Source organism: Sphaeramia orbicularis, unplaced genomic scaffold, assembly GCF_902148855.1.
Source record: "Sphaeramia orbicularis unplaced genomic scaffold, fSphaOr1.1, whole genome shotgun sequence".
Taxonomy (NCBI): domain Eukaryota; kingdom Metazoa; phylum Chordata; class Actinopteri; order Kurtiformes; family Apogonidae; genus Sphaeramia; species Sphaeramia orbicularis.
In genome coordinates, this window is record NW_021941461.1 from 439303 (window position 1) to 459476 (window position 20174).

Below are 20174 nucleotides of genomic sequence, written 5' to 3' on the forward strand. Positions count from 1 at the left end.
TTTAACGGAGCGTGTTCACACAGCGACACCGAACATGTACGAGATTTACAGGAAACACAGAGTTTACATGTGTTTAATGTGACGGAAATATGGAAGTGGAAAGTTCAACCCTTTCCATGAGCACACGGACGTCAGATTATCAACCCTGTTGTGTCACCGATTTAAAACCACCGTCATTTAAATAATTATTGAATAAATAATGTGAAAATATTAAATTATTGATAAAAAGTTTAGTCTTAGGATTTGGTTTAGGGTTAGGTTTAGGTTTAGGTTTAGGGTTAGGATTAGGATTAGGATTAGGATTAGGATTAGGATTAGGTTTAGGTTAGGTTTAGGATTAGGATTAGGATTAGGTTTAGGATTAGGATTAGGATTAGGATTAGGATTAGGATTAGGATTAGGTTTAGGATTAGGTTTAGGGTTAGGGTTTTGTGAATCTTGATGTAAATTGACACATGATCAAATGTTGTTGAATAACACGTGAAAGGACCAAATGCGTCCGTAGAACGGACCAAATGCGTCCGTAGAACCCACCAAATGCGTCCGTAGAACCCACCAAATGCCATCAGAACTGGTGTGAGATAGAACACGATTTCACGAAATCAGTCTGAGCAAATATTCTAAAACATTTGGACAATGATAGGACACCGTGCACAGGCAGGATGATGGTGTTAGACAAATATACTACTGGACTGTTAGACTGTGTTCTGTAAACAGAGGTGTCCAGAGCAGCAGTTCTGGTGGTTCTGATGGTTCTGGTGGTTCTGATGACTGATCCTGTCAGAATGTCCACACACGTCCACTCTGGATGTGTCCACCAGTTCTTTGCTCTCTGCTTGTTTCGTTCCAGTTCAGGTCCAGAGCGGCTTGTTGTCCTTAGGGCAGATCAGACCTGGTGTAGGTGGGAGAAGTGTTCAAATGCGGTCACTGAACCCATGCAGTTCTGTGTTTTGGAAACCAAAGCCAATGGTGAACTGGATCAGCGTCATTATGTTTGGAGACTTGGTCCAGTGGTTGGAATATTCATGTTCTTTTAGAAGATCTTAAACTTCCTGGTGTTACTCAGCCCAGCTGCTGCATCTGCTGTATGGACTTGACTCCTTGTGAGTAAAATCTTCTGACTCCAGAACCCAGTGAGTCCGTCTTTAGTCTCAGAGTGTATCGCAGAATTTTTCTATCTTCTTGGTCCTTGGAGCCGGATCCCAACATCTCTTCCTTCATCCAGGTTTGGGGACTGAAACCATGCATGGGGGACTCTGGGATTCCTGACTGAAAGCCCTCCAGCTGAACTGCTGATCCAAAGGAGGCCAGGACCTGCTGGAAGGGGGACGGGATCCACCCAAACTGGCATCGGACCCAGTGGATCCTCAGGTAGGCTGACTGTTCAAAGGGCACAGCTCGTATTCAGAAACATTTCCACGTAAACAGAGCAGATCCTGTCCACAGCGTTCATCTGCAGACTCACTGTCGATAACAGAAGGTTCATATGCAAAGCAGCTGGAAAACACACTCTGTGTCAGTGGAAAGTATTCAGGCCTCGGGGCCGTTGGAACGCCAGCGTTCATAAAACAGGTTGGCATCAGAGCCAACGGTGCGGAGCAGGAACATGTGGAGCCAACGGGTTTAGGGTTAGACCGGACAGGAACTGAGACCTGCAACCCTGGACGGACATGGACGGACGTGGCCATATGGTGTGACCCCACCCTCAACCCCCCACCAGCATGTGCCCCTTAACATTCCTGAATACCACCTCCTGCAGGACTAAAGGTGGGGCAGGAGATCTGAGAAACACGGTTCGAGCAGCTACATTTAGAAAATACTCCATTCACAAGTCCAGACCCCTTTCATCAGACTTCCCCCAAAGGTCCTGAGGGTTCACGAGTGCTGCACAGCGACAGCTCACCCGGCTACGACCCCGGCTATGACCCCGGCTATGACCCCAACCCCAGCAATGACCCCAACCCCGGCTACGACCCCAACCCCAGCTATGACCATAGCTACGACCCCAACCCCGGCTACGACCCCAACCCCGGCTACGACCCCAACCCCAGCTATGACCATAGCTACGACCCTAACCCCGGCTACGACCCCGGTGAGGGGAGGGGGGAGAGAAAAACGACAGTTGAGTTTGATTGACATATCACCGTTCAATCATTTCAATGGATTGGTTAAAAAGATCGGATGGTGTTTTTTCCGTCCAGTCTATTGTTTATTCTTGTGTCAGAACATTTTCTTGCTTGTGTTCAGGTGTGAGGTGGACTGGAACTCATCTCCTAAACGGCTGTGCTCAAACGTCTCCTCCTCCTCCTTTACCTGTTCTGTTTCTTCCTTCTGTTCTGATCCCTGTTTCACTTTAAAAACACATTTTATTCCATTTCTGTTTTTTTCAGTCTCAGATGCGTCTCTTGACTTTGGACTCGTTTGTTTGGGTTTCGTCCTAACGTCTGATGGTGTCGGTTTGAATCCCAGAGCTGCCCTGTGTGTCAGACTGTTTCCATGTTGAATCCTCATAAAGTGGAGAATTCCAGGAACTGGACTGAACAGGTTTCAGGTGGTTCCTCCTCAGTCTGGACCGGATCAGGATGTGTCATGTCTTCGATCTGAAAGGACACGTTGGACTGGGAGGTGATCGCTTTGACATGTGCAGCAGGTAGACGCTCGAATATGAGCACTTTAATTCTTTTACCAGCAGATGCATGAGGTCAGTTCAGTGACTCAGCTGGAAATAGACAATTATCTCATAGTATCAGACAGACCTCAAACGCATCATCTCTTATGGACCCATGTCAAGACAGAACATAAAACACTCATTATCATCATTATGATCTACACTATGTGGACAAAAGTATGTGGACACGTTGAATTCAGGTGTTTCTTTTCTAACAAAACAACAAATGTCAGAATATAGTTTTATATTAAAGCTCTGTGTGTAGAACGTGTCTACAGTGGATTACAGCCACACCTTCAGTCTGACTCGTTGGTGTTTTTCGGGGACATAGACTCCATTTCCCATGAGCACTAGCTCCTACTGTCATAAGGGCAGAACTGTGTCCCAGCTGTTCTGAAGTTCATGACTGCAGAGTGGATCCTCTTTCCAACTCTGCCTTTCTTTTTTCCACAGTAACTTTCAGGTGCAAGGTGACGTTTGAACACGACAAACAAACTTCCTAAAGTCCGTTTGTGTGGTAGTTTAGGAACTGGAGTGAAAACCACAGGTAAACCAAACGGTTAGTGCCACTCCTGCTTCTATGTGTGTTTCCTCTGGAGCTCCTCAGAGTTCCTCATTGGTTCACACCTGTCCCAGTAACAGACATCTGCTGGAGCTTTAACCTTCAGGTGCATGTTAGACTCCGGCAGGGCTGCCCTTTGGCACCGGTTCTGTTCATAATTTTTATGGACAGAATTTCTAGGTGCAGGCAGGGGCCAGAGGGGGTCCGGTTTGGGGACCACAGGATTTCATCTCTGCTTTTTGCAGATGACGTTGTCCTGTTGGCCTCATTGAACCTGGACCTTCAGCGTGCCCTGGGACAGTTTGGAGTGGGATGAGGATCAGCACTTCCAAATCCAAGGCCATGGTTCTGGACCAGAAAAAGGTGGTCTGCCCTCTCCGGGTCGGCGGGGAGCCCTTGTCCCAAGTGGAGGAGTTCATGTATCTGGGTCTGGTTCACGAGTGAGGGAAGGATGGAGCGTCAGGTTGACAGACGGATTGGTGCCGGTCTGTTGTGGTTCAGAAGAAGCTGAACCGAAAGGAGAAGCTCTGGATTTACCGGTCAGTCTATGTTCCTACCCTCACATATGGTCATGAGCTTTGGGTCAGGACCCAAGAGACCAGATCCTGGATACAAGCGATCAAAATGAGCCTCCACCATAGGGTGGGTTAGTGACAGGGGGAGGAGCTCAGTCACCAGGGAGGAGCTCAGAGTAGAGCCGCTGCTCCTCCACATCCAGAGGAACCAGCTGAGGAGGATCAGACAGCTGGTTCAGATCCTCCTGGACTCCTCCCTGGGGAGGTGTTCTGGGCATGTCCCACCGGGAGGAGACCTGAGGGAAGACCTAGGACACACTGGAGAGACTGTGTCTGTGGGCTGGACTGGGAACGCCTGGGGGTCCAACTGGAAGAGCTGGAGGAGGAGTCTGAGGAGAGGGAGGAGTCTGAGGAAAGGGAGGAGTCTGAGGAAAGGGAGGAGTCTGAGGAGAGGGAAGTCTGGGCGTCCCTGCTTAGACTGTTACCCCCATGACCCGGCCCCGGATAAGAGGAAGAAAATGGATGGATGGATGGATGGATGGATGGATGGATGGAGCTTTAACCCACAGTATTCCGTCCTTTTCCTAAATGCCTTCAGTCCTTCTTCATCTTCCTCATTGTGCATTAGTTCAGTTTCAGCTTCAGCTGCTTCAGCCTTCACAGGATTCTACTGTTAGAATGATCTGGTTCCTGAAGGACCATTTTTTATTTAATCTTTTTCATTTTATCATGTTTTATCATATTGTTATTTTTTTTGTTTTTTTCCGGTATTTTTATTTGCTTTTCTGTTGTTTTCATCGTGTTTCACTGTTACATTTTCATTTTGTTTCATTTTCCAGCTCGTCTTTTATTTTGCTTTTGATTTGTCTCATTTTTTACATTTTCATTTGTTTTTTCATTTGTTTTTTTTTTTAAATCTCGTCTCATTGTTGTCATTGTCACTTTTTCTTTTCATTTTGTTGCATCTTTATAGAATTTTTTTTTCATCTTTTTAAGTTAAATCCATTCACGTCTTTTTAGGTCGTTTTCATCTTTTGTCTTTTATATTTGTGTTGGTTTACGTTTTGATCTGGTTTCACTTTGTTTTATTCTTAACGTTCTTCATGGGTTGTTTTACTTTTTCATCTTGTTTCATGTTTTCTCATTGTTATTTAGTCATGTGACTCTAGTTGGTTGTTCCATTGCAGTTTTGTGCGATAAATTACTTTCCCTAAAACCCCCTCTTCCTTTTCCGTCGTATCTGCTGTTTCTAGAGTTGGTCACATGAGACGTTCCGTGTTCCGTCTGCATTGCTCGTTGACATCATCAGGGTTGGTGGAAGTTCAGTTTGTGTTTTGGACGTGGGCGTCCAGGTGAAAGCCGGCGGGAACACATCCATTCCACCCACACCTGCTTTTTAGTGCACGTTTAAAGGCTGAAATTAGCCGCTATTAGCATGAAAGTATGTGGAGGACACGCGCAGGAGGTGGACTCCATCTGCTGTCGTTTACATCGTCTGGGGTTCATTCACACTCTGGATGTTTTCTCCATAAGTCGACCTTTTGTGTGACTCAGACCACTTAAGACGCTGTGAGGAAAAAGGCCAACGCATCATTAACACCAGTAAAAAAAAAAAACACAGACTCATCCATCAGAGTTCACCTCCAGAATACTGACGCCTGATTGGCCGACGGCAGCTGGGGGATCAATCACAGCCTCCGTCCTGGTTCGTCTCCTTTAATTATTGAACAATGTGACTTTAAACGGTGTGAAAAGACTTCAAACCGACACTGGAGTGAATGATCTGAACCACGGGTGTCAAACGTGTAGTGTCGGACAGAACCGACCCAGGAATTCTGTGGTTCCAACCTGTTTTTTCTCCTGACTCCATTTTAACATCACAAATTTCTGTCAACCCCCGGCCTTCAAAACAGAGACTTTTTTTTTTTTTTTGCTAAAATGAATTAAGTTTTGATCTTGTACTAGTTTGCTATACTCTGTTGCAAATAAACGTTAATTTGAGAGGACATTTAGTCGATAGAATCTACAGCAGGACTCTCAAACTCCTGTTCCACATTCAGCCCGATTTGATCTGCAGTGGACCGGACCAGGAAAATAAGACCAGAAGAACCAATGACAATTATGGGTTAAAACTAGGGATGGGAACTGATAAGAAATTAACGATTCCGATTCCATTATCGATTTTGCTTATTGACCCGATTCTCTTATCGATTCTCATTGGCTGAGGGAATAAAAGAGTACAAACAGGTGTGTTTGCATTAACTGTCTGTTATATTTCCATCTGCACAGAAAATAGAACATATACAGTATGAACAAATAATAAGAACATATGATGCCGGGCCAAGTTTGGGGGGGGGGGGGGGGGGCAGGCATGGTGACAGTGAAACTCCAGACTCTTTACTAATTCTTCTATTGCTGCGTTTCTACTACATCGAACCGGTTCCACTCTGCTCGTCTCCTGTTGTTGTGCACCTCATTTCCTTTCCCCTACCTTCAGAAACTTGTATTTGAGGGGGTACCACGTTTGTTGTCCACACCAGAACCAGAACTGGGCCCAGATGACGGCCTGGTGTTCACTCTGCTGTTAGATTCACAAGCACCGCTGAGTAGAGAATCAAATGAATCACATGTGGACGAATGTTTGAACAGACTGGAGGGATTCCACCTGTAGAAGAAATGGAAGCTTTGACAGAGTTCAACTGGACCTGGTGTGGTCCGTTTGGACCTGGTCTGGTCTGTTTAGACCTGGTGTGGTCTGTTTGGACCTGGTCTGGTCTGTTTAGACCTGGTGTGGTCCGTTTGGACCTGGTCTTGTCTGTTTAGACCTGGTGTGGTCTGTTTGGACCTGGTGTGGTCTGTTTGGACCTGGTCTGGTCTGTTTGGACCTGGTGTGGTCTGTTTAGACCTGGTGTGGTCTGTTTGGACCTGGTGTGGTCTGTTTGGACCTGGTCTGGTCTGTTTGGACCTGGTGTGGTCTGTTTAGACCTGGTGTGGTCTGTTTGGACCTGGTGTGGTCTGTTTAGACCTGGTGTGGTCTTGTTTGGACCTGGTGTGGTCTGTTTAGACCTGGTGTGGTCTTGTTTGGACCTGGTGTGGTCTTGTTTGGACCTGGTGTGGTCTGTTTGGACCTGGTCTGGTCTGTTTGGACCATGTTGTCTTCGTTCTGACCAAAACAATGCAGCGTACGTGTGACATCATCGTGCATGTGCAACGAAGGCAGAGTCGATAAGCAGACAGGTAAACGATTCCAAGGAATTGAGCTACTGGGATCCGGTTCTCAAAAAGACCCCGTTCTGGATTCCCATCCCTACGTGTATCTGTTGGAATGTCAGCTCTTAGCTTCTGCAGCCACATGGTCTCCAGCGAACAGAACTGACCCTGAACCTTATCTTATCAATAACCTCCTGTACACATGTGTGGAACCTTCCAGAGGTTCCGTGTCCTGCTGGATCCCTCCTCCTTCTGTACATTCCAGACTCTACCTGTGCAGACTTCTCCTTTCATGTGCTCTTCAGATGTTTGAAGTGAGACATTAAATGGAAATTCCTCAACGCACATATTTCTGCCAAACCTGCCAACCGGTGCTCCGCGGCACCTCCTGAAATGGAGTCGACCTGGGTGGAAAAAAAAAAAAACACACCATCCAATTTTCTGTCTTTGAGGATTTCTGCCCCGCGATAATCTGAGAATACGACTGATGGATGTTCGTGGAAGCGTCCAGGCGTCGCAAATCATCCTAAAGGTTCCATAAATACAAGGTGTGTGCGGAGTAACCTGAGGACAGAGGAGCGCTGCTACGTGGACGAGTTCGCCGAAGGGTTATTGTCAACTCAGACCTGCGAACAGGAGGACGATCTACCAGAGACCTGAGAGGACCAGGACGTTTACTGGGATTACAGAAATTTACTGGGATTACAGAAATTTACTGGGATTACAGAAGTTTACTGGGATTACAGAAGATCAGTAAGAATAATGGAAAAGACTGGAAAAGGAAAAGAACAGTGGGATTTCCACCACAGCTGCACAAACACAACATCGAACTGTAAAAATATGACCAAAAACACAGTTTAAAGAGTCTGTGTTTGGTGAAATGTAGACATGAGTGACCTCGACTTTGACCCTGTAAGGTCATTTCCATCCTGTTCATTTAAGTCCATGACACACGAACGATGAGGCTGGAACCAGTTCAGGTTCCAGTTCAGGTTCCAGTAGTGGTCCTGGTGTTTGAGCCAATGGTTGGACGTGGACCTGCCCCCGCTGGACCTGCCCCACTGGACCTGCCCCCGCTGGACCTGCCCCACTGGACCTGCCCCACTGGACCTGCCCCCGCTGGACCTGCCCCGCTGGACCTGCCCCCGCTGGACCTGCCCCCGCTGGACCTGCCCCCACTGGACCTGCCCCACTGGACCTGCCCCCGCTGGACCTGCCCCCACTGGACCTGCCCCACTGGACCTGCCCCACTGGACCTGCCCCACTGGACCTGCCCCACTGGACCTGCCCCCGCTGGACCTGCCCCAGGTTCTTCATCAGGTTCTTCATCACCAGGTTCTCTGTTCCTCACATGGTTGCCGTGGTTTCCTATCTGTGCGTCAGACGTCTACATCAGCTTTTTCCACATTTCTTTTCTCGCTCCCACATAAACGTGGACACGTGACAGTGGACTAACCGCCACCGCCGTCTGCTTCTCGTTAGTCTAATTGGTGATTTACTGAGTCTGACTCCAAACGAACCCACGCTGGGCTCAGGCTGAACCTGAACCACCAACAGGAACCTGGTCTGAACCCACGTTCCACATGTGTTTGTTCTGTGGAGAGTTTTAGACCAGGAGGACCATGGACCTACAGGTCCTGTAGGTCCTGTAGGTCCTACCATAATATACACAGTGCAGTAGCCGTGGCACATCCAGAAAAAAATGGAAGGGGGGGGTCTCATATATATACATATATATATATATATATATATATATATATATATATATATATATATATATATATATATATATATATAATATATATAAAGGGGAGAAGTCTCTATAACGTCAACAAAATGTCATAGTTTTTGTTTTGTTTTTTTACTTTTTAACTTTTTGGGGGGAATTTCATCAACTTCATTAACAAAGAATATCAAATACTTAATAATTGTAACATTTTTAACCCTTTCAGTGTCATGTTTGGAACAGAAAAACAACATATTTTTATGCAAAAAAAAAAAAAAAATTCTGTCTATATTCTACATAAAAATGTTTGGTTTTGTTCAGTGTGTCAGTGTGTATGTGTACTCACTTGGTCGCAGGATGTTAGAGTAGGAATTTAACACTGTTTATTATGGGATGGACTTAGTGGATGGATCAGAATTTAAACAATCAGACACAAATGAACGACTGTTAAAATCAGACCAAAAATAAACTGTGAAATAATCTGAGCTTTAATAACAGGAAGTGTAGAGTGTGTTTCATTTACTCACCTGGACACCAGAGGGTTTGTTTTTGAGTATTTTGATGATAATTTTCCAAATTATTTTGACTGATTTATTGATTTCCTTGATGATTTTCTTTATTTTCTTCTTAATTTTACCCAAAAAAATGTTCGTTTGGTTGATTAATCATTTCACTTTCTTTATAATATTTCTTAATTTTTACTAATTTTAATGATTATTTTCCCCATTTTAGGATTATTTTTATTAATTTCCTTATTGTCGCTCACATTTTGACCTAATACAACAATAACATGAGCTTCTATAACATTTATAAGATACTCGTTCTGATTTTAGTGAATGGGTCAGAATTAAAAACCCTGCACAAATGAACGTCTTCTGAACGTCAGTGTTGTGGTTAAAGTTGACTCCGCCCCTCGTTGCCATGGTTTCCTGGTATGTTTGGGATCAGATCTCAGTGTAAATGCAGCAGGTTTCATTCCAGCGCTCTGACCTGAAAACCCCACAGTTTTTTGTTTTTTTTTCCCAGTGTTTTGCACTGGACTGTAAAATTGTAAATGTGCAAAGTGCAAACATGTGTTGACGCTGGTTTGATTCCCATCCCGGCCCAGGCCCGCGCTCATTAGGACGCCGCCATCATTGACTGTAATGTTCGACTAATGCCTGGCGTTGGGTTCAGGCTTTACACTCGTTTATCTTCCACTTCCTGTCTGTGGCCAACGCAGAAAAACCATTTACACATGACGGTTCTGAACCTGCGTCGTATAAAAACAGACCAAATGTTCCAAAATAAGAAGCGAAGAGACTGGAATTAAAGAAAGAGAAGAAGAAACAACTGAACACGGACGACATGAACGGACCTTAAAACACACGAGACGTTTAAGGACGTCAGGTTATTCACAAAAAACAGTCGTTTAAGTCCACGTGGGTCCAGTAGATGTGGGTCCAGTCCACGTGGGTCCAGGGGGTCCAGTCCATGTGGCTCTAGTGGGTCCAGTCCACATGGGTCCAGTAGATGTGGGCCCAGTCAATGTGGGTCCAGTCCACATGGGTCCAATCCACATGGGTCCAGTCCACATGGGTCCAGTAGAGGTGGGTCCAGTCTACGTGGGTCCAGTGGGTCCAGTCCACGTGGGTCCAGCCCATATGGGTCCAGTCAATGTGGGTCCAGTCCACTTGGATCCAGCCCACATGGGTCCAGTAGATGTGGGTCCAGTCTACGTGGGTCCAGTGGGTCCAGTCCACGTGGGTCCAGCCCATATGGGTCCAATCAATGTGGGTCCAGTGGGTCCAGTCCACTTGGATCCAGCCCACATGGGTCCAGTAGATGTGGGTCCAGTCTACGTGGGTCCAGTGGGTCCAGTCCACATGGGTCCAGCCCATATGGATCCAGTCAATGTGGGTCCAGTGGGTCCAGTCCATGTGGGTCCAGTCCATGTGGGTCCAGTGGGTCCAGTCTACGTGGGTCCAGTCCACTTGGGTCCAGCCCACATGGGTCCAGTCAATGTGGGTCCAGTCCACTTGGGTCCAGCCCACATGGGTCCAGTCCATGTGGGTCCAGTGGGTCCAATCTACAAGGAACAAACTACTACATTTTGGTGGTGATTCGGGTGTGTGTGTGTGTGTGTGTGTGTGTGTGTGTGTGTGTGTGTGTGTGTGTGTGTGTTTTTTTGTCATTCATTCATTTTCTGAACCCGCCTTATCCTCACTAGGGTCATGGGGGCGGAGCCTATCCCAGCTCCTTATGGGTGAAGGCGGGGGGCGGGGTTCACCCTGGACATGTGACCAGTTCATCACAGACTGAACGTACAGAGAAAAACACATTCACATCTATAGGTGATTTACATGAACCCACGAACCAATCAGTGCATGTGTTTGGAAGGTGGGAGGAGCCAGAGTACCAGAGAGAACCCATGAACCAATCAGAAACTCGAATAAATCAGTATCAAAACAAATTTGCAAAAATGAACAAAAAGGAAATAAAAAAAGAAGAATAAAACAGGCAAACTGAACCAAAGCAACAGATCAATAAAACAAAGAAAATCAATTTGAAAAATAGCAAAAAGAACAAAATATGACGCAAAATGGATGAAAATGAAAAAACAGAAATTAAACCCATGGATTTGGATCAATAAGAGTGGATGGACACACTGAGATTATGTATATTAATAATAAAATTAACAAGAAGAAAACAAAAAAAAAATGTAAAAAAAAAAAAAAAAAAAAAAAAAAAAGTGGAAAAAAAATAAGCAAAAATGAACTAGAATGAAGTTAAAAAAAAAAAAAGTCAACAAACTGAACGAAAACGACAAAATGAGTAAAATGAATAAAAATTCACAAAAAATAAAATGAATAAAATAATAAATAACATGGAAAAAAACAAATAAACAATGGGGAAAAATAAGCAAAAATGAAGTAAAAATAAATAAATGAATGAATAAAGGAAACAAACTGAACGAAAACAAATAAGTAAAATGAATAAAAATGAACAAAAACAAATAAAATTAGCAAAACAATAAATAATATGGATAAATAAAGCAAGAAAATGAACAAAAACAACCAAAGTGACAATAAAATGAAAAAAATCTATTTTAAAAAAATAAACAAAAAGAACAAAATATGAAACAAAAATGGATGAAATTGAAGATTGGTCTGAATGTGGAACCTGAACTAACAGAGCTTTAAATCCAGTTCGTACATGTTCAATCGGAGGAGGTTCTCTGCGTCACTTTGTCCTATAGTTCGTCTGTTCTTATCGTACACAGTCTGGTTGTAATATCTGTCGCAGAACCGTTGACTCCTGTTACGTAACGCATCGACAACAGAAACTCGCGTAAATCCGTGTCGACTCCAGGTGGAGGTGAATCGGTCTGAGCCGCAGGATTCAGCAGCGCTTCGAACATGTTTAGGTTCTGCGTCCACATTCTGTCAGATTCACTGCATTCTTGGATCCAAGTAAAAGAACGTCTGCGCAGCGTTCGTGCAAACGTCACTCCGGCTCGTAAATGTAGAACAAAAGCACGAAAAACAAACAAAAAAAAAACTAAAGGAAGCATCATCGAACACAAGTTACAGAAAAAGAACAAACTCCAGGTTCAGATTCACTTTGACCCTGAAAGCATCAGCTGATCTGAACCGTTCAACACCTGCTGATCCACTGATCGGAACCAGGCCGGATCCCGGACGAGCCCCCACATTCTACAACAACACTGATTTGGATTAATGACTGTGGATGGACACACTGGGCTTCTGTTTATATAATAAAACGGACAAGAACAAAACATAAAAATGACAAAAAATACTAATAATGTGGCAAAAAAGAAGCAGAATGAAGTAAAAAAAAAAAAAAAAAAGAATAAAAGGCAACAAACTGAACAAAAACAACAAAGTAATTAGAATGAATAAATATTAACAAAAACAAATAAAATTAACAAAATAATAAATAATATGGGAAAAACAAATAAACAAATAATGTGGGGAAAAAAATAAGCAAAAAGGAACAAGAATGAAGTAAAATAAATGAATGAATGAATGAATGAATAAATAAATGAAACAAATGGAACAAGTAAAAAAAGCAAAATGAATAAAAATGAACAAAATAATGGAGAAAACATGGAGAAATTAAGCAAGAAAATGAACAAAAACAGAAAAAGTAATCAATAAAATGAAGAAAATCTATTTAAAAAAAATAAGCAAAAAGAATAAAATATGAAACAAAAATGGATGAAATTGAAAAAAAAATATTAACACACACACACACACACACACACACACAGACCCGTTACTGTTGCATTGTGGGTCCAGCTCCATCTGAGTCTCATTAACATCACCAGTTTCATGTGAAAACGCTGTAAAAAGTTTCCTGTTGTTCCTTTGTCGTCATGGAAACGCAGAGGACGGTTCATGGAGCAACACTGACCCCTACTGGAGGACCAGGGAACAGACCAGGGTCAGTTTAAACCAGACCCAGACCCAGACCCAGACCCAGACCCAGAACCCCTTAAACTCACACATATGGATCTGTACAAACTTACAGATTCAACTTTAATGTCATTTATCAACATTTATTAGAATATTATTGCATTTGTTTTCAGTGTAAATCCTGTATTTTCTATATTTAACTCCCTGATCAAACAGATGTTCATTAAAACTCAGTAAATTCAAAGGTTCTTCTGTCAAAAACAGAAAAAAATGAAGAAAAAGTGACATTTTCAGGCAAATCTACCATTAACTGAACACAAAAACAAACACATACAACCTTATTTTGTTCATTTATTTATTAATTTTGTTCATTTTTATGGATTTTTTTTCTTTTTATTCATTTTTCTTCCATTTGTGGTTTATTTTGTTCATGTTACTTAGTTTGTTGTTTTATTCTCATATACTGTATTCTGTTAAATTTAGTGATGACTGACTGTTTTTGCTCATTTTGTTGCTAAATTTATTCCTTTCAACTTCATTTTAGTCCATTTTTGTGTGTTATTTATTAGTTTGTACATTTTTATTTATTTTTTCATCATTTACAACTTTATTTTGCTCATGACACTTTCATTTTTTAGTTCTTTTGTTTTTTTTATTGATTTCTTTGGCTGTTTTTGTTCATTTTGTTGCTTATTTTATTCTTTTTCACTTCATTTTAGGAATTTTTTTTAGACATTATATATTATTTCATGAAAAAAAAATATTAATTTGTTGCTGTTCATTTTATTTACTATTGAATATAATCCCAGTGTGTCCATCCACTGTCGCTGATCCAACTCCATGTGTTTGTCTGATTTTCTTCATTTTTTTCGTCATTTTCCTTCTTTTTCATGTTGTTATTCATTTTGTTTTGTTTTCTACATTTTCTTTTGCCCATTTCATAACTTTCCTTCAGTTTTGTTCAGTTTGTGACAACTCCACCGGTTTTACTGGTGAATCAATGTTGTCGAAGATGACGGTGTTTCCACGGTAACTACGGAGCCTCTGAACATCCAAAGTTTTTTCGTTTTCAGATGAATGAAAATGTTCAAATGTGTTGAAAACCACACCTTCACTCATGTGGATGAAGTGTTTTAATAATGAAATAGGTTTAATAAAGTCTGAGATTCATAAAAGTACTGGAATAGAGTAGGAATGAGTACAAGTACACATGCTGAGTACTGGAATCAGTGCATCCCTAACTGATATAATTCCTATCGGTAATAGATAGGAAGTGAAAGGTCAAACGAAGGTCAATTATATCTGTAAGTATGTTGTTGGACTACAGGAGCCTGGGTCCTACTTTTATGCAGTATATTTAAAAATAAAAATCAGACCAATGGTCCTGGAGCTTAGCGTCCAAATTCAAAGCTTTGGGAAATGTATCCAGATCCATTTCTTCTCCCCCAGTTCTGTGTATTTATTCTATTACAGAAATAGTCCATGTTTTGCTCATATTCAATCAGATCTGTAAAAAATTCAAATTCACACTTGATATCATTGATACTGATTTATTGGATCAATCCACTTCCTATCTGTTAGAATGGGAACATTTTTCAAAGTCGCACCAAATCCAGAATCAGATCCGGATCAACATAATTTCAGTCCCTGGTGTTGACATCCTCATACAGAAGCTGTAGACCAAGTTTGAAGTCAATCGGAACTGTAGTTTCGGAGAAGAAGACGATTGAAAGTTTTGTAACAGACGACAACAGCGTTCGGCCTGTCAGCCGGTAAACGAAAAAACATTTTTTGGGTTTTTTTTTAGCATCAAAAAATATGTTCCCATTATTTCCATTTAAAGGGTTAAAATACGACCATTTTGGAGTATTTGGTATTTTTGTTTATGGTTCAAATTGATGAGATTTAAAAAAAAAAAAAAGAAAGAAAAAGTTTAAAACAAACTGCGAACTTGTTGACATTACTACAGCTCTGTGCAGCGTCAGACCTGATACCTGATACTAGTGATGGAATCAGTGCATCCTGAATAGATACAACTCCCTCCAACGGGAGGTACTGGGATCACTTTGCTTTGTGTGTTTGTTTGTGTGTTTGTTTGTTCTCATCTTTAGTGTAAAACTCTTCCACCCATCTTTCCCAAATCTTCCCCACAGATAGGCCTAGGCCCTGGGACCAACCCAGTCCATTTTGAATTCATAACAAATTTAAAACGACTCCGATTCTCCTCCAGTTGGATCCACCTGTAGCTTAGAACAGTCTCTTGTATGTGGAACTAAACTGTCCACATCCACTGTGGAATGTGGACTCTGTGGACATTTACACTGAACACTGAAAATCCCATTTCCCACACATTTAAAACTAGAACTCAACTAATATGGATGTGAATTGAATCTAATTGGACAGACACATGACTGGGACCAGATTCAACTTTGTACCAAATATCGTTCCGCTCTGTTTCTGTTCCGTTACGCTCTGCTGACTTTTGTTATTTTTTATTACCATGTTTGACCACAAGTTTTCTGCTGTATGGAACAACCTGGAAACTGCTGAATCTAAACAGAAACAGTGGGTCCACACATGCACACCGTTCAGGGTGAAGGAGGAAGTCTGCCTTCTCTGAACACTTGTTTAACAAAGTAATTTATATCGCAATACGTTTAATTTAAATCTACTTGGAATTGAGTAAAATGAACTGATGATGTTAAGTCTGATGATTATACAAAGAAACTGACATGGCAACAAATTTTTAGTTAAATTAACTTGGCATTTAGTGTGTTGTTCTTAAAATAACAATTCCATTCAAATCAAGCATTTCAGTTTAATCCACTCAACTTTTCATTACTCATTATTGAAATTTTTGAAGGTAACGAGTTACCTCAGATTTTTTAAGTAAACTCAGCTTAATCTGGAGTTCGTAGACATTCTTGGAAGGAGCATGTCTACAATGTCCAGATTTCATACAAATATTTTTGCATATGACTGTGCCAAACCCAAACACGTTCATTCCACTTTACAGTTTAGTCCAAAAGTGTCAGAATCCAACTGGAACGCAGATAAAACCACTAAATCACAGATCATTTGTACACTACAGTTAAACATGATGGAAGTGCAGCCGTGGTCACATGACTCCACCTGTGTGCTCTGTTCACAGACAGAGGGCGATGAAGAGGAGGAGGAGCAGCGGGGGGGCGGAGCCTGCCGACAGGCGCGCGTCTGCCGTCAGCTGGTGGTCGTAGTAGTCGTAGTAGTCGTAGTAGTCGTCTCCTCCGCTGCAGCGGCTGCAGTCTCCGTGGTCGCTGCAGTAGTAACAGGTGGTCATGTCCTTCCTCCAATCAGACGAGTAGGACGACACAGCACGACGCGCTGGAAACACACGACATACCTCATATGGGCTACGTTTGTATTGAATTATGTTTTTAAATGATTATGTTTTTACCCAATTATGTTTGTATATGATTGTTTTTATCTATGTTTTTATCTGATTATGTATTTTATCTAATTATGTTTTTAACTGATTGTTTTTAAATAATTAAGTTTTTATCTAATTATGTTTTTATCTGATTATGTTTTTTTATCTAATTGTTTTTAAATGATTGTTTTTAAATAATTAAGTTTTTATCTAATTATATTTTATCTGATTATGTTTTTTTATCTAATTGTTTTTAAATGATTGTTTTTAAATAATTAAGTTTTCATCTAATTATGTTTTTAAATGATTGTTTTTAAATAATTAAGTTTTTTATCTAATTATGTTTTTATCTGATTATGTTTTTTATCTAATTGTTTTTAAATGATTGTTTTTAAATAATTAAGTTTTCATCTAATTATGTTTTTAAATGATTGTTTTTAAATAATTAATTTTTTTTATCTAATTATGTTTTTATCTGATTATGTTTTTTATCTAATTATATTTTATATGATTATGTTTCTATATGATTATGTTTTAAACTAATTATTTTTTTTTTTATCTGATTATGATTTTAAATGATTATGTTTTTATCTAAATATGTTTTCATCTCATTATGTTTTTATCTTTTTTTATGAAGACTCAAAAAGTTGAAAATGTAACATGTCAAATCCACAGATGTGTGACTCCAGTACTTGGTTCTGGTTCTGGTTCTGCTCTTACTTGGTTCATAATAATCATAAATGATGACCGCCGCCTCCTGGACTTTGCCGACTTTAAACTCCAGCACCGTGTGCATCATGATGCACATGTGGTCCGTCGTCACCTGGAAAAAACACACAGAACACCTGTGAGTTCTGAGTCCAGACGTTGGTTCTGGTGGTTCTGGCGGTTCAGGGGGGTGGGACTTACGGAGTCCAGGTAGAGGATGACCTTCCCCGGCTGCGTCTCCACCTTCCTCACACCCTGTTCCAACATGTGTTTGTGGTCGGACAGTCTGAAGCCGCTCAGAAGCCCCACCTCCATGATGGCCATCCCTGTGGCATCCAGGCCCAGACCCTGGACCAGACTACATGGACCACATGGGAAAAACCAGGTCAGAGACTACATGGACCACATGGGAAAAACCAGGTCAGAGACTACATGGACCACACCACAGAAAAAGTATAAAGCACCACAAAATGGATGTGAATTCAATGAGAAGTTCAGTTTTTTCCTCTTTTTTTCTGTGGTCGCTTCCAGTCTTTAAATGCATCATTTCCGTGGTTGTTTTCAGTCTTTAAATGCATCATTTCCGTGGTTGTTTTCAGTCTTTAAATGCATCATTTCCGTGGTTGTTTTCAGTCTTTAAATGCATCATTTCCGTGGTTGTTTTCAGTCTTTAAATGCATCATTTCCGTGGTCGTTCCCAGTCTTTAAATGTGTCATTTCAGTGTCTACTCAGTCTCAGACGTTGTCCTCGTGCCTTTCAGAAGTTAATACTGGATTCAGACGAGGTTTGGACTCAGACCCACCTGGTGCAGATGTACAGAAGAACCGCATCGTTTGAGTCGAACACTTCGAGGTGCAACTCGAACGCCTCGTCTGGGTGGGTGTGGCGCTTCCTCCTCATTGGCTCTTCGTCTCTGATGTTGTAAAATACGATCACCTGACACACAAACATAGACATCATTAAAAAAAAACAAAAGATGGACGTCATTGACTCATTCATGGTCTCTGATGTTCAGGCCCAGTGTCCACCATGTCCACCATGTCCACCATGTCCACCATGTCCCTCTGATCTGAGCTGAAACACAAACTTATTTCTGTTGTCGATGTTGAACCACCACCTGTTTCATCCTGGACACTACAGTGAACCCGTACAGACCTGGAACTACTTCTGTGGACACTAACACATGTTCCTCCAAATGGAACCTTTTCCTCAGTCATTTATCACCATTTATTATTTTAGGATTCTCTACATTTCACATGTTTCAGTGTAAATCCTGTGTTTTCTTGTATTTAATTCACTGATCATGTACATGTTCATTAAAACTCAGTAAATTCAAAAGTTATTTAATCAAAACAGAGAAACTGAAGAAAAAGTGACTTTTTCAGCAAAAATAGGTGAACAGAAAGTGTCTCCAACCATTGTCACGATGTACCTGATCAGTACATTAAATATACTAAATATATATGAAATATATCAAATATATATCAAACATGCAAAATATATATTAAATATACAGCATATATTAAATATGCAAAATATGTATTAAATATACTACATATATATATTACATATGTATTCATTATATACTGATCATGTGATGTTATGGCATCATAAAAAGATCACCTGATAAGTTATAATAAACCCCGCCCACATCCACTAACAGTATCATAATAAACCCCGCCCACATCCACTAACAGTATCATAATAAACCCCGCCCACATCCACTAACAGTATCATAATAAACAACAAGAAACGAACAAAAAAGAGAGAAAGTTCACAAATACTGAACAAAATTATTAAAAATGAAATGATATTGCAATATTTTGTAAAACTACGTGTCTTTATGACATCAAAACATTGTGTCCATTTTTCCCATGATGCTTTGGTACCTGAACCATGGCGATGCCCTGACCTTCGGCCTTCAGCGTCAGATTTAGTTCATCTTCAGCTTCAATCTGGAAAACAGACGATGACGATGGAAAACATAGAAATATAAACATATATACATGTATAACAGCAGAATAGAGTAAAACTAGAGTAAAGTTTCTGACAGTTACTGGTAAATTTCCTGTAATTTTTTTTTTTCAATTAAATGTGAGATTCGAGATGAAAGAGGTGTAAATTTGAGATTATAGCTTATATAAATGTCGCAGAAAACTAAACTTCTGAAACTAAACCAACAAAATTCTCTGAGATCGAAGACAGAAAAAATTTTCCAACCAAACATTATTTCTGGGGTTTTTTTGCCTTACGCTGTAAACCTGTAGTTTAACGTTTTTCCGACTGCGCTGTAAACTCTGGTTGGCTCCGCCCTGTTTTAGCGGTGGGTTGGGTGTAAACTGTGGTAACCATGGTTACCTGCTGTGTCTGGTGGAGCAGCAGGTTGTTCTGGTGGATGTGGAAGAAGGCCACGGTCGAGAAGTCGTCCTCTTTGACGTTGATTCTGATGTTGGTTTCAAACGATGGTTTTTCTGATAAGAAGGTGGATAAAGCCTGAAGAGCAACCACAGTGTCCTGGAAAAACAGAGAGCACAAGGACCATGAGGACCACGAAGACCATAAAGACCACTAAGACCACAAGGACCATGAGGATCACTAAGACCATGAAGAATGCAAAGACCACAAAGACAACAAGGACCATGAAGACTATGAAGACCACAAACACCACAAAGACCAACAAGACCACAAACACCATGAAGACCACTAAGACCATGAAGACCACAATGATTTCTTTCTACTTTTTATTTCGTATCATTTCAATCCTGTGGTTAGTTTTTGTAAATTTTGGGTAAAGAACATTACATTTCCTAAATTTATTGTGATACATTTTATTGTACAGTGTCATCTTTTAAGAAACTGAATAATACTCATCATGTTCTGTGTTTAATTGGACTTCATATTAGTAGTTTAGTTTTAGTTAAAAGTATTTCCACCTGTTTTTCGGACTAAACGTCGGT

At 41.1% G+C, this 20174-nt stretch overlaps 1 protein-coding gene across 1 annotated transcript in view; it reads right to left on the reverse strand.

The window, feature by feature from the left end:
- Nucleotides 1-15431: 15431 nt before the first annotated feature.
- The window catches only part of LOC115415849 (CD109 antigen-like), a gene marked incomplete at its 5' end in the record, with an annotated part of 37364 nt that continues 32621 nt past the window's right edge, over nt 15432-20174 (reverse strand). The window contains 6 exons of the mRNA XM_030129500.1: nt 15432-16462; nt 17229-17331; nt 17418-17574; nt 18020-18153; nt 19107-19172; nt 19576-19731. Of these exons, the coding sequence (XP_029985360.1) occupies nt 16245-16462; nt 17229-17331; nt 17418-17574; nt 18020-18153; nt 19107-19172; nt 19576-19731 (834 nt within the window). The remainder of the gene's footprint in view (nt 16463-17228; nt 17332-17417; nt 17575-18019; nt 18154-19106; nt 19173-19575; nt 19732-20174) is intronic.